Genomic DNA, 15,489 nt, shown 5'->3' on the forward strand with positions numbered 1-15,489 from the left:
CATGACGATTCTCTGCTCATGAACAAATGCCGCATGAATATGCTGTTTTTTTTTCTTGCATGTATTTGACCAACAGGAACAAAGAGGCGCGACGCGACCGTGAACGCTTCTGACCCGCCGCGCGCTCTCGCAGGTAAGAGCGCGTCGCTGTCATTCTGGTCTCACAGCGGCTCTGAAGGGCTTTTGACGCGCGTCTGAGCATCACGAGCGCCGTCACTCATCGGGTTAAACAGTTTAGAAGGCAATTATTCAAATCCTGCAGCACTTGCACCGGATTCGGGCTGCGGTATCATAGCAACAACACCCGAGAAGCGGCGTAACATCAGCCGCAGTAACGGCGGAGCCCGAACCTGGAGCGCAAAACTCTGGATCGGGAACCCGGCGCGCGCGACACTCCCCACAGAACAACGCGGAGCGAGCGCGCGGTTTACGGCTTTAAATGAACGGCTGAGATGAGCGCGTGAAGATTTCCTAACTGGAAATACTGGGAATAACGAAGTTAACGCGCAAAATGCGGTCTTGTGGAGAGAGAAAGTTTGCGTTGCGTTGCGCGAATACGAATGTAGTCGTATTTGACGGTAAGCGATCGTTCATCTCCTCCTTATAGGAGACGTTCCTTCAGTGTGTCGATGGAGTAGATGATGTGATTTATCTGTGGATAGATGTATGAATTGATCGATAGATAAATGCATGATTGCATGTCTCGTGTTTTTGTGCATTTTAGGGTTTGTTAAACGTACCGAATGTCACGAGCTGTTACGCACGTTATTTTCCACGCATAAACCTCGGCGATTTTCCAGTTTCTCCTCAGCTTTATGTTCGCTTTGAGAAAGAGGTTGTTTTAAATCACCTTGTTTAATTCCTTCGTCTTTAACAGACGCATTCAGTGTTGCTCACCATTTTTCACAAACCGCATATTTTATTTAAATAACTCTACGTTTATATCCACATTCGCTCTTTTGTATGACCCTCGTGTCTATATTGAGATTAGAAACGTCTGAATTTGTGGTGACATCAAATAATAGGCTTTTAAATTGAGACAAAGTGACTGTAAATCTCATTATGGAATAACACCGACCTGTTTGAAGCCATGGAAGAGCTAGGTTATTCACTATTGGCTATTATTGATCTGGACACTGTGTATCTGTAGTAACACTGAGGTGAGCTTTGGTGAACCTGCTCATGTTTCAGGTTTAGAAGCCTCTGAGGTCATATATGATCAATGCATGTTGTGGTCGACTGTTCTGTGTGTTTCCATGGCTTGCTTTTAGAGATCTTCCAGAAGCATAATGCTAGAAATGGAGCACAAAACCAGTCATGAGGGTCAGTTTTTCGAAATTGAGATTTCTACATGTTATAAGCTGAATAAATATGATTTCAAATGTATGGTTTGTTAGGATATGGCAATATTTAGCTGAGATGCAACTATTTGAAAATTTGGAATCTGAAAGTGCAAAAAAAAAAAAAAATCTAAATATTTAGAAAATTGCTTTTAAAGTTGTCCACATGAAGTTATCAGCAATGCATATGTGACCCTGGACCACAAAAGCAGTCATAAGGGTCAATTTTTCAGAAAGTGAGATTTATACATCTTCTGAAATCTGAATAAAGAAGCTTTCCACTGTATGGTTTGTTAGGATGGGGAAATATTTGGCTGAGAAACAACTATTAGAAAATCTAGAATCTGGTGCATAAAAATCAAAATATAGAAAGTTGTCCAAATGAAGTTCTTAGCAATGCATATTACTAATCAAAAATTAAGCTTTGATATATTTACAGTAGGTAATTTACAAAATATCTTTATGGAACATGATCTTTACTTAATATCCTAATGATTTTGGCATAAAAGAAAAATCAATAATTCTGACCCATACAATGTATTTTTGGCTGTCATACAAATATACCTGTGCTACTTAAGCCTTGGTTATTTGGTTTTGTGCTCTAGGGTTACATATGAAAGCTGTAAATATATTCCAAAGTAACCAATTCATTTCACCAGGTAGATGATTAAAAACCTTAAAAATCTTCCAGTTTGAGACAGTGGCAGGATGTGAGCGAGAATAACTAGTCACTATAACACCTGAATGAGGACATGCAGTGTTTCCTGCAGTTTTTGTTACATCACTGCATTTATAATGCGCTTAGTCATGGAAGATCTTGTTCAAAGCCAGTGCAATAATTAATGCAGAAATTTGTGATTTGTTGTTTATATCAGAGCTCATTAATGCATGTGGAGTGCAGCAAAGCACATGAGAATCTGTTCAAGATGACCGATCTCTTAGCTGTAAAGTCACCGACATGCATTAATTGCAGATTAAATGCAATCCAAGTGGTTTTTAGCTTATATTAGAGAACCACATCTGGTTGGAACAAACCCCTTTACTAAAGAAAGCTTTATTGTTATCATTTAGGGGGTTTGAGCAGGTTTGACTCTTTATTCACTGCAAAAAAAATGCTTTTCTTACTTAGAATTTTTGTCTTGTTTCAAGTCAAAATATCTTACAATTCTTAAATCAGGAAGGATTTTCTAGACGAGTAAAAATGGTCTTGTTTTAATAAAAAAACAAGTCAAAATTTAGCAAGTTTTTGCTTGAAACAAGCAAAATAATCTGCCAATGTGGTAAGCAAAATAAGATTTGTTTTGCTCATCTCATTGGCAGATTATTTTCCTTGTTCTAAGCAAAAACTCACTTAATTGCGACTTGTTCTTTTAAAAAACAAGACAATTTTCACTTGTCTAGATTATCTTTCAGGATTGAGGAATTATAAGATGTTTTGGCTGAAAACAAGACAAAAAAAAATTAAGTAAGAGTGTTAGAATCCAAACCCTGCATTAGAAACCAGATTTGATGTTAGAGACCAAATCCATATTGACTATAGTCAGGGTCAGTATTGAATCAGTTCATTTGATTTAAATGGGATTGAAGCTGTGAAGGATTGACTGATCAATAATTGTCTTAAGTTGCAAAAACCTGTCCTGTGGAATTAGTTTGGAAAGTTGTATTTCCAACAGAATCGTTTGTACATCTGCTTTGTTTTCATTGGTTTCAATTAGACCTGTCCATAGGAATGAGTTCAGTAATAGTTGTGTTGTTTCTAGCATTAGTGAGGCTATGAACTCGCTCTCTTCAGCTTCTCACACACTGGATAAACCAAATCTCAGAAAGAGAAGCTGGATTCAGATCAGTGGAAGGCAGTTTTGCCAGCAGCACATCCTTCAGATGGATTTGTTGCCTGTGCGAACAGCGTATCATTCATTTTCCGCCCACGAATGAATGTCAGCAGCATATGCTTGGTGAAATTTGTTTATTTGTTTGAGGAATATTATTTGTTGACTCGCGCCCTGTTTGCCAGCGGACTCAGATGGCAACGGCCGTCATTTTGAGCTTCATTACCTTTGTTTTTCTTTTTTTACGGCAGATAGTTTTACAACCAAACTCGTTCTGGCCTCGTGACGTGTTTATTTTCACCCTCAGAAATGAACACAAAGGTCACCGTGATCCATAAATCCTTCTCGGCCGTGTTTGAGATGTCAATTCATGCGCTGTGTCTCTGAAGTCTCTGTGGATCCCGCCGCTCGCTCGGATTCTGCTGTTTGCTTTGATGTGGAGCGATCGGCGCACACCTTTGAACTCACGCGGCCTGCGATCATCCGTTTGTCTGGACTGATGGAGCGTTTTCAGCTTTATTTCATTAAACCTGGAGTCCTCCATTGCCAAACGTTCGCAGGAATTCTTTGAATCTGTAAATCTTTGTGGTTGGAAATATAGAAGCAGAGCCAACGCAGAAATATGGGAGCTGTGTTTGTTAAAAGCAGTGTGTTTTGTAACACCAGTCGCCGCCTGCAGCATCTGTGGATTGTATTGTTAGAAAAGAAAGAGACGTTTGTTGGTAGTGAAGCAGTAAGTTCAAGCCTAGATAACTGATCTCAGTTGCATGTGAGAGATTTACACTACACGCTTAAAAAGAAAGGTTCCAAAAAGGTGTTTTGCAGTAATGCCATTTTTGGTTCCCCAAAGAACATTTTAAAGAAGTTTTTTTTTAATTGACTATAAAGAACCTTTTCTGCATTTGAAAGGTTCTTCATGGAACCATCGATGCCAATAAAGAAACTTTATTTTTAAAGTTAGCTGCTTTTTTAAACCAATTTGCAAGTGCACCTTCGTAAGAGGATATATATTTTTTTTTTACCACTTGCAGGTTTAAACTGAAAATGAAAATGTCCTCACTCTCAGTTTGCTTCTTCATTAGATTTGTAGAAATGTGTCACTCCATTACTTGCTTACCAATGGATTCTCTGGAGCGAATGGGTGCCGTCAGAATGAGAGTCCAAACAGCTGATAAAAACATCACAAGAATCCACTCCAGTTCATCAGTTTGGACAAAAGCTGAAACACATCCATCATTAAGAAGTTTTTAACTAAAATACAAGTCCATAATCCATAATAACGCTTCCTCCAGTGAAAAAGTGGTCTGGATTACTTGTGGATTATTGTGATGTTTTTATCAGCTGTTTGGACTCTCATTCTGACGGCACCCATTCACTCATTGGTGAGCAAGTGATGGAATGATGCATTATCACAAATCTGATAAAGAAACCAACTCATCTTACTGTGTGCTTCAATAACAAACTCCACTCTCATAATGCAAAGCACTTTTAGTCTTGGAGGCTCATGCATTTTTGTAGATGCAAGTTTGTTTACTTGCTCACCAATGGATCCTGAATGGGTGCCGTCAGAATGAGTGTTCATACAGCTGATAAAAACATCACAATAATCCACATCACTCCAGTCCATCAGTTAACATTTTGAGAAGACAAAAGCTGAAACAAATCCATCATTAAGATGGTTTTAACTAAAATATGAGTCTATAATCCATAATAACACTTCCTCCAGTGAAAAAGTGGTCTGGTCTGGATCAGGAGAGAAATCTGCACAGATCAAGCAGCGTTTACAAGCCAAAACAGCACTAAACAAATATGTTTCTGGATTTTGATGTGAGTAACAACAGGAGATGGACTTTTTCACTGGAGGAAGCATTATTATGAATTATGGATTTGTGTTTTAGTTTACAAAAAAAAGTCTTAATGCTGGATTTGTTTCGGCTTTTGTCTTCTCCAGATGTTAACTGATGGACTGGAGTGCTGTGGATTATTGTGATATTTCTATCAGCTGTTTGGACTCTCATTCTGACAGCACCCATTCAGGATCCATTGGTGAGCAAGTAAACAAACTTAGATCTACAAAATGCACAAGGCTCCAAGACTAAAAGTGCTTTGCATTATGAGAGTGGAGTTTGTTATTGAAGCACACAGTAAGATGAGTTGGTTTCTTTATTAGATTTGTGGAAATGCATCATTCCATCACTTGCTCACCAATGAGTGAATGGGTGCCGTCAGAATAAGTCGTCTCAATGCCGTCTAAACAGCTGATAAAACATCACAGTAATCCACTCCAGTCCATCAGTTAACATCTTAAGAAGACAAAAGCTCAAACAAATCCATCATTAAGATAGTTTTAACTAAAATATGAGTCTATAATCCATAATAACGCTTCCTCAAGTGAAAAAGTCACTGATAAATCCAGCCACATGTTTGTTTAGAGCTGTTTTGGACTGTAAACAGTGCTTGATCTGTGCAGATTTCTCTCCTGATTCAGACCAGACCATTTTTTTCACTGGAGGAAGCGTTATTATGGATTATGGACTCGTATTTCAGTTTAAAATGTCTTAATGATGGATTTGTTTCAGCTTTTGTCTTCTCCAGATGTTAACTGATGGACTGGAGTGGATTATTGTGATGTTTTGATCAGCTGTTTTGACTCTCATTCTGACGGCACCCATTCACATCCATTGGTGAGCAAGCGATGGAATGACGCATTTCTACAAATCTTATGAAAAAGCAAACTCATCTACATCTTGGATTGCCTGAGGGTGATGACATTTTCAGCAAGTTTCAGTTTTGCCAGAACTATTCCTGTAAGACAAGCAGTGCATTTTCTCAGGTTGAGCAGCTGTTATTAAAACAGAGCGTGTAATAAAGTTTGAGTGATTCTCTGTAGTGCACTGGTGAGTAAAGACAGGACAGGTCTATAAATGCTCATAACGGACACGCTTATCAGCTGACCGGAGGGAAAATAAAGTTTTCTTTCAAATTTTTTTTCAGTGTTGTGATCTAAAACTGCACCAATGTCTTAACGTTCAGAGTTGAATCACACGTTTTCTAGAATCGTACTGTCATGTTTATTTACCGTCAGCCATAGAGGGTCATTATCACTGGTCAACTGAAATGGTATCTGCTGATTCATGCTAAATCGATGTCTATCTAACGTGTCGAGAGACTCTAAACAAGCGCTTAATGAGGAGAGAAGAGAAATGGACACTCGAGATGCAGCGAGAAACTAATTCACTTTTGTCTTCTTTTCTCCCCTGATGATTCAAAACTAATGAACTCTAGTGCTAGAAACTCAAATATGTATTTCCCCTCTGGAAGTCCCTTCTGGAAGACAACATAAAGATTTAATTGGTGCCATAAATTATTAGACTCCACTGCAGAAAAGCAGACGGGTTCACAAAGGCCACTGCAAAATATAGTCTGTCTGTTTTGATTAAGGACATGAAATAAACACACAGTGAATCATCCATCTCTGTGTTCCACTAAACTGAAGAGTTTGTGCAAACTTATAATAAGCCTCTGTTTGGCTGATGTGGTTTAGTGGTTCAGACCCTTGAGAAAGATTAGTGCCTCTGAATCTTTTGTCAAGCTTGTCTTAAGCATATCCTGTGCCTGTATATACAGAAATAATGCAATATAAGAAAAAAAAAAAACTTGGCTCACCCCCTTGTCATCCAAGATATTCATGTCTTTCTTTCTTCAGCCATAAAGAGATTTTTTTTTTTGAGGAAAACATTTCAGGGTTTCTCTCCATATGTCCATTCTATGGGGCCTGCAAGTTTGAACTTCCAAAATGCAGTTTAATAGTGATGCATCAAATGTTCAGCAAAACATTTGGCCAAAAATAGCCAAAAAAAAGGTCTTTCTGTGTTTGGCCAAATAAATGATATCGAACAATGAGGTGAGGTGATCAAATAGAGGCGTGCACTAATGCACAAACATGTGGTCAGTGTGGAAGCATTTAAAACTGTCCGAGAAAGACGCAAAAATCATTCCCAGCAGCGACAGCGAGAGACTGTTTAGAAGCGCATCGCATGTCTTCATGAGAAGAGAAAGGTTACTGTATGATGACTGAAATCATCCATTAGTCAATCAACTCCAGAACGTTCTGTTGTCTAATACACCAGACACCAATTGTGTTTATTCTGACAGCAGCTCCTTAGCCAGGGTTCAAAGACCAAAGATGACAATCATTCACAAATCTGCTGCTGCCAGCAAACACTAGGACTGAGCTCTTCTTGCGGGTTTACCACTAAATAAAAGTCAGCAAAGTCAATTTTACTGTTCTATAAAATAAAAAAGTAAGACAAAAATAGTAAAAACAGCTCTATTAATGCATTTATTCTAACATTCTCCTTTGCTCAGCAAGGCTGCATTTATTTGTCCATTAAAAACACATGCCTGATTCAAGAAGGGGGTCTAAAAAATGGCCAAAGAATATTATTTTACTAACTTATTAATTTTAAGTTAAATTGTGGTTTGTTGGTAGGCTATAATGTCTACTAGAATGTTAAAAATGTCCAGTGTTAAGTAAGTATTTTTAAATTGTTGTTTTGTAATTTTTTTTATTTATTTATTTATTTATTTTTGAAAAGCAAGACAAAACTGTAAAAAGCAAATATTGGCTATTTAATTTATGCAATGGTGAAAAAATGGCAAAATACATGGTGGAAAAACACGAAAAACCGTGTCCGGTAAATGGCCTTCGGACCAGTGTGTGATTTTTTTTTTTTTTTTTTTTTTTTTTTCGGCTTTGGCCAAGAATTTTCATTTCAGTGCATCCCTACAGATTAAATCCAGCTTCAAGGGGCAAACGATCCCAGCTGAGAAAGAAGGGTCTTATCTAACAAAACAATTGGTATTTTTCTAAAATTAAAAAAAAAAGTGCAATTTATATACTTTTTAACCTCAAATGCTCATCTTTTCCAGCTCTGTATCTCTGCACTCCGGTTAAAGATAGTCAGGGTATGTTGAAAAACTCCCATCTCATTTTCTCCTCCAACTTCAAAAATCGTTGTACATCGCTGTTTTACCTTTTGTTGTAAACAGCGTTTGACTACCTTTGCATGTTCACTAAACACTGGGTCGGTACTGCGATGTAGGGCGATTTTGAAGCACTTAAAAGGTTATTGTTTCGCTAGATAAGACTCTTCTTCCTCGGCTGGGGTCGTTTAGAGTCCTTTGAAGCTGCATTTAAACTGCATTTTGGAAGTTCAAACTCAGGGCACCATAGAAGTCCACTATATGGAGAACATTCCTGAAATGTGTTCCTCAAGAAACACAATTTCTTTACGACTGAAGAAAGAAAGACATGAACATCTTGGATGAGAAGGAGTAAATCCGGGGTTATCCGTAAATGTTTGTTCTGGAAGTGAACTTCTCCTTTAAATCCACTGACTCGCGTTTCTCCAGTTTGTGGTGGAATCAGCTTTTATGTCAAATCGACAAACAGATGCTTTTCTTCTTTCTGTTTGGAGTCTGACATGAATCATGTCATCTGTCTCTGTCTCGCACCGCTTCTGCTCTTCTTTCACTCGTGTGGCAGTGATTGCCAGTCACTGCTGTGTGTTTGTGCTGCATTAACCCACACCATCCATATGCTGTTCACAGGAAGCAGAATCTCACTCCCACTCAGAGTCCAGTGAACACGCCTGAGAACGAGGACCGCTTTGCCCGTGTTCGCTCTCTCATGCTCAGCCTTACAGAGACTAGAGAGCTTTCATCATGATAAGTGAGCTTCTGGAACATCCTTCTAATGAGGAACCAATAGGAGCACAGCAAATGCGTGTGTGTCTGTGTGTGAGAGAGAGAGAAAGACAGAGAGACATTCAGTGGAAATGGGTGATATTGGTAGGGTGGCACATCTGTACTCATATACGTGTGTGTGTGTGTGTGTGTGTGTGTGTGTGTGTGTGTGTGTGTGTGAGATGATTCTGCTAAACAAAGCTGTATTTATTTGATCAAAAATACAGTAAAATTTTAAATTATTATTACAGTTTAAAATAAGTGAATATCTGTTTAACTGTAATTTATTTCTGTGATCAAAGCACAATTTTCAGCATCATTACTGCGGTCTTCAGTGTCACATGATCCTTCAGAAATCATTCTAATATGCTGATTTGATGCTTAGCAAACATTTTTAATTATTATCAATGTTGATAAGTATCCCAATATTTTTTTTTGGAAACTATGATACTTTTTATTTTTCAAAACCCTAAACTTTTCAATGATGGCGTATCTTTGTTTCCACAAAAATATTAAGCAGCAAATACTTTCATAAAATATGTATATACAGTTGAAATCAAAAGTTTACATGCAATTGATTCTTAATACTGTGTTGTTACCTTAATGATCCACAGCTGTGGGTTTTTCTGTTTATAGTTTTGTGATAGTTGTGCATGAGTCCCTTGTTTGTCCTGAACAGTTAAACGGCCTGCTATCCTTCAGACAAATCCTTCAGTTCCCACAAGTTCTGTGGTCTTGCATCATTTTTGTGTATTTGAACCCTTTCCAACAATGACTGTATGATTTTGAGATCCATCTTTTCACACTGAGGACAACTGAGGGACTCATATGCCACTATTACAGAAGGTTCAAACACTCACTGATGCTCCAGAAGGAAAAAACACGCATTAAGAGCCGGAGGTGAAAACTTTTGAACAGAATGAAGATGTGTACATTTTTCTTATTTTGCTTAAATATCATTTATTTTTTTCATTTAGTACTGCCCTCAGAAGCTAAAGAAGATACTTGTATATTTCCCAAAAGACAAAATAAGTGAAACTTGCCCAGATCTTCAAATTCTTAATGCATGTTTTTTCCTTCTGGAGCATCAGTGAGTGTTTGAACCTTCTGTAATAGTTGCCTTCAGTCCCTCAATTGTCCTCAGTGTGAAAAGATGGATCTCAAAATCATACAGTCATTGTTGGAAAGTGGGACCTGAAGGATTTTTCTGAAGAACAGCAGGCAGTTTAACTGTTCAGGACAAACAAGGGACTCATGAACAACTATCACTAAACAAAAAAACACAGCTGTGGATCATTCAGGTAACAACACAGTGTTAAGAATCAAGTGGATGTAAACTTTTGAACAGGGTCTTTTTTTATAAATTCAACTATTATTTTTATTTTGTGGACTATATGTAAATGTATTTTATATGACATATCTTATTCAGGTAAGTACTACTTAAAAAAATAACATGCATTTTGTATGGTCCCTCTTATTTTGGAAAAAATAATTACCATTTTGCAGATTCTGCAAGGTGTATGTAAACGTTTGACTTTAACCGCACATTTTAAATGTTTATTGTTTGGTGTGTGTTGTATTTTGTGAGTATGTGTCTAGATCTCATGGCTTGTTTTTTCAGCCCACACTAATGTTCTCATGTTCTATCTTCTCCAGGATGATTAATTGAGCGCCATCATGATCGCCACAGGGGGTCTGCTGCGGATATCTGCCAGGAGACAGGACTCCCTCCGTGCGAAGAACCGTGCCGAAAACAAGAGGAAGAGGAAAGCGAAGAAAAAGAGGAAGAATGAAGTGGTTGTGGTGAAAGGCAAGCTGAAGCTGTGCTCCGTATCCGGACTGGTGGCCGCTATCGGGATTATGGTGCTGCTGGTTGGCGTCGCAATGGCCGTGTTGGGCTACTGGCCCAAAGAGAGTCCGGTGTACCCGGGACTGATGAACACACAGAGCGCTGCGCGGACTTACGACAGCCGAGAGTTACTCAATGTGACCGTCAGACCGCCTTGGGATCGTCTAGAGAGCTATAATGGCTCCAACGGGACTGCTGAGTTAAATCCACCTAAATTAGGAACTTTTGCTGCATTTATCAACAAATACTTGTATTCGGACAAGCTCAAAGTGTTTGGACCTTTAATCATGGGCATCGGGATCTTCCTCTTCATTTGTGCCAATGCGGTGCTTCACGAAAACAGAGACAAAAAGACCAAAATCATTAACCTCAGAGACATCTACTCAACGGTGATTGACATCCATAGCTTGCGAAGCAAGGACCCTGCTCCGCTCAACGGTTTCGTCAACTACTGCCAATCAAAAGACACCAAATCCTACGGTTCCCCTCATAAGGGCTCTTGGCCCTCTCCAGACGCAGGTAGCATGATTCCATCACGACGTCCATCCACCAATATCCCACGAGTTTCGTCTTTGGAAAGACAAAGCATCACGGACACCGTCTACAGCATCTATCGAGATCAGAACCGGATCGGCACAACGGCGCCTGAGCTGAAGCAATGGGAAACCAGAACCATCGTGTCCACTTCGGTCAACGCTTTCACCCTTCCAATGATGAAGCTCAACCACCGAGCGGCTTCGGAAAGAAGGGGTTCGGATAAAACCGGAGAAGCCAAAAGAGAGTTCCTGGACGCCGAGGCCATTTGCAGGCGTTTGGAGGATCTGGTAGCGTCTAGGACCATCACGAAGGCCAAAGTGGAACCTGCTCAAACTCACGCCGATCTTCCGGAGGATTCGGTGGAGGTCTACCGGAGCAGTGGGAGTTTGCAAGGAGCTCCTCGCGTTTCTCTCCAGGGTTCGCGGGTTCAGCTACTGCCGTCTTGTTCGCCCGCTCGCAAGGCCACCGGATCTCACCTGTCCTTGAGCGCTTTGTCTGACTACTCTAGGTCTATCGATCTGGATATCTGTCCATCCACCCCTACGGTGGTGCGATCGAGACGTCTCAGTTGCCCTCGGCTTGACGGCCTCGGCTGCGGGGGCTATACCAAACTCGAGGGTCTTGGCGGCGAGTCTTTCGAGTCCACGGACAACGCCACGTTCAGTCGAGAGAGTTCGTTTGAGGTTTTGGAGAAAAACCGTGAGACACATCAGGAGGAGTGTACCATGATCAGACAGTATTCAAAGAAACAAAAACTAATAATGGTTTCCCAATCGGATACTACTTTAGAAGATGTGGAAATGGACAGCGTAGAAGTTTAACTTCTGGTAGTCTGTTTTAGAATTGCAATGATGATCAGAAAGCAATCAAGACTTTGAAACGTTGTGAGTTCATTAGACCCAAAGGTTCTCAGTCTTTAAAGGAGAAGTTTACCTCCAGAACAAAAATTTACAGCACTGCCAAAATGCTTTTCTTGCTTAGATTTTTTGTGTTACTTCCAGTTAAAATATCTAAAAATTCATAAATCAAGGAGGATATTCTAGACAAGTAAAAATCGTCTTGTTTTCAGAAAAAACAAGTCAAAATTAAGAGTTTTTGCTTAGAACAAGATAAATAATCTGCCAATGGGGTAAGAAAAATAATCTTATTCCAAACAGAAAGCAAGATTATTTTTCTTACTCCATTGGCATTGTTTCAAGCAAAAACACACTTAATTTTTACTTGTTTTTTTTTGTTTTGTTTTTTTAAACAAGACAATAATTTTTACTCGTCTGGAAAATCTTGCTTGATTTAAGAATTTTTAGATATTTTGGCTGAAAGCAAGACAAAAAAAATCTAAGTAAGAAAAACATTTTTGCAGTGAGATAATGTACTCACCCCCTTTGTAATCCTAGATGTTCATGTCTTTCTTTCTTCAGTCGTAAAGAAATTGTTTTTTGAGGAAAATATTTGAGGAATTCTCTCCATGTAGTGGACTTCTGTGGTGCCCCAAGTTTGGAAGAAGGGTCTTATCTAGCAAAATGATCAGTTATTTATTTTTTTTAATTACAATTTATATACTTTTTAACCTCAAATGCTTGTCTTGTCTCTCTCTGCGATGTGCATGAGTTGTCTAAGCATCTCTGGTTCAAGACAGTTAGGGTATATCAAAAAACTCATTTTATTTTCTCCTCCAACTTCAAAATCATCCTACATCACTGCAGAAGTACCAGCCCAGTGTTTGCAAAGTGAACGTGCAAAGAAGATCAAACACACTTTACAAAAAAAGGTAAAACAGTGATGTAGGGCGATTTTGAAGTTGAGGGAGAAAAATGAGATGGGAGTTTTTCGACATACCCTAACTGTCTTGAACCAGAAAAAACAGAGTTCAAGCAGAGCTACACAAGACCACTATTGGAGGTTAAAAAGTATATAAATTGTAATAAAAAAAATAAATAAATAACCAATCTTTTTGCTAGATAAGACACTTATTCCTCATCTGGGATTGTTTAGCTGCATTTAAACTGCATTTTGGAAGTTCAAACTCGCGGGCACCATAGAAGTCCACTATATGGAGAGAAACCCTCAAATGTTTTCCTCAAAAAAGACATGAAAGAAAGAAAGACATGGGTTAGGGCTAGAGTACATTATCTGTAAACTTTTGTTCTGGAAGTGAACGTCTCCTTTAATACTGTTTCCTCAAGGAAATGCAAGCAAAAACCCAGATGGGACGTGAGAAACTTTCCAGCATGATAGCACAGCTATGCTCCACTAGATGAAAAAAAATAACAACTTTATACTTCCAGTAGTAGATTACTTGTGGCTGTTTTCGTTTACGGTGAAGTTTGGCTGTCCGAGCAGCATGTTTTATACCGTCGTCGACTTGCACTTTTTTAATCACCAAATTATTGATTATTTTTTAGAAATTGACTCTATAGCAATATCTCATTTGAAATGTTCCCTGCTCGTGTGGGAAATATTTATGTTTGCATTTTGCCTCAGAGATGTTAACTTACACTTGTATGCTGTCGGTTTTTACTTATTTTTTAGTTCGTTTGACTTGAACCACGAGTGGAATCCTGACGTTAGCTAGCCCAGTGGTTCATGTGGTTCAGTACTGTCTGAAATGTAATGTCCATTACAGTATATTTAAAAGATCATCAAATGTTGAAGTGTAGTTTCTCACATGGGTTTTGGGGTCAGTTCATTAAAGATTAATTAACAGCATTGTCTCTAAAGGAGATCTCATTTAGCTCAAGAACAACTAATGCTGTATTCCGTCCAAAATCAGATGTTCTTACTTAATATCGCCATCCATAAAGCTCGTCCATTGCCTGAGAGACTTAAGATCATTTTTAAGGAGTAATTAAGAATGTTTTCCACAATTCTGACTTTATATCTTGCAGTTTTTACTTTTATGTCTGAGTCAGAATTGCAAGATATAAAATCAGAATTGTTAGGAAAAAAGTTCAATTGTGAGAAAAAAAGGTTAAAATTTTACAAATGTTACTTTTTTATCCCAGTGTGGATACAAACTAGCGAATTTCGGCATCACAACATTAATAATGGTATAAACAAAGGATGGATATTTCTCTTGCTATAGGTAAAACTATAGAGTTTAAATGAGTTTAAATGTCATGAGAGACCTCTGGATTCTGATTAAAGTTTATAGAGTTATAGATGCTTTAAGGAAAGACACTGCAGGCAAAAACAATTTTCTTCATGCATCTGTCAAGTTTGAGATTTTGGGCTTTCTGGTGTTTCATAAAGTGTTTTTTCAGACTAGTGGAAAGAAAACACCCAAAAGACACTGTTAAGTGTTTGTTCTCTAGCACTTTATCTATTTGTGTCAATAGATTTCAATTACAATACATTTTTTTTAAAGGCCAAGAGTTTTTTCTCCTACACTGAGCTGTAAATCTCCACTTCAGTAGCACTTACACACGTTAAACTTTACATTTGTATTCCTGTCTATATCCTGAAGGTTTATGCAGAGGGATTTGTTTATATATAATTTGCTTGATTTTATACAACATTTTATTTATCCCCCCAAAAATGGTAAAAAGAACCATTTTCTGAATTATGGAGTGACGAAATAAGACCCAAAATCCCCTCTGTAAAAACATTAGACTCCAAAATGTCAAAAAATTAAACAAGAATTTAGAAACTGACTTCATCCAGTGTTTAGATTTTAGTTCTAGAAATGTATGCAAATTAGCGCATATTTCATTAAATAATAGATCATTTGCATATTTAAACCTAACATTTTAGAAAAGTTGTAATACAAAAAATGTTTGCAATTATCAAAGTAATCAATCAACTGAGTAAGTAAGGTGATAACTATTAGTTAATTTTTTACTCTATTCACCTGCAGTATCTCACCTTAATTGACTAATTTAGAACCAGAGAGTGTGTATGTTCTAAATCCAAACAGGTACAGCTAAAATAATCACTACTACTGTTTATAGTTATGAATTTGGGTCTGTTTTAGTTGAATGGAGCACAGTTCCACAGTTGATGTTTAACCAAACAGACGTTCACGTGGGAGTTTGTCTTTGTCACAGTGTTGAAATGTAACGGTAAACTCTTCTAATGCTTTCCTCATCAGTTCAGTCATTTCATCTCCATTTGCTTTTAATAGAACCATCAGATTCTGCTAATTAATAAATAAACATGATGAATGCACCTGAGGACAGCAGCAAGCACC

At 38.2% G+C, this 15,489-nt stretch overlaps 1 protein-coding gene across 3 annotated transcripts; it reads left to right on the forward strand.

Annotated features, from left to right (window-relative positions):
• The first annotated feature begins 172 nt into the window (after nt 1–172).
• tmem200ca (transmembrane protein 200C, genome duplicate a) lies at nt 173–12,822 on the forward strand. 3 transcript variants are annotated; one of them, XM_073830912.1, is made up of 2 exons: nt 173–578; nt 10,574–12,822. In XM_073830912.1, exon 2 carries the CDS (start codon nt 10,595–10,597, stop codon nt 12,122–12,124), a length of 1,530 nt encoding a protein of 509 aa, XP_073687013.1. In that variant the 5' UTR covers nt 173–578; nt 10,574–10,594; the 3' UTR covers nt 12,125–12,822. The 3 variants fall into 3 exon arrangements, with proteins under 3 accessions (XP_073687013.1, XP_073687014.1, XP_073687015.1); XM_073830913.1 differs by lacking the exon at nt 173–578 and adding an exon at nt 7,815–8,903; XM_073830914.1 differs by lacking the exon at nt 173–578 and adding an exon at nt 8,888–9,022.
• The last annotated feature ends 2,667 nt before the right edge of the window (nt 12,823–15,489 follow it).

Source organism: Garra rufa, chromosome 24 (assembly GCF_049309525.1).
Source record: "Garra rufa chromosome 24, GarRuf1.0, whole genome shotgun sequence".
In the NCBI taxonomy this organism is placed as follows: domain Eukaryota; kingdom Metazoa; phylum Chordata; class Actinopteri; order Cypriniformes; family Cyprinidae; genus Garra; species Garra rufa.

Coding starts and splice junctions, on each gene's coding strand:
- tmem200ca (XM_073830912.1), top strand. CDS start 10,595: ATGATCGCCACAGGGGGTCTGCTGCGGATATCTGCCAGGAGACAGGAC.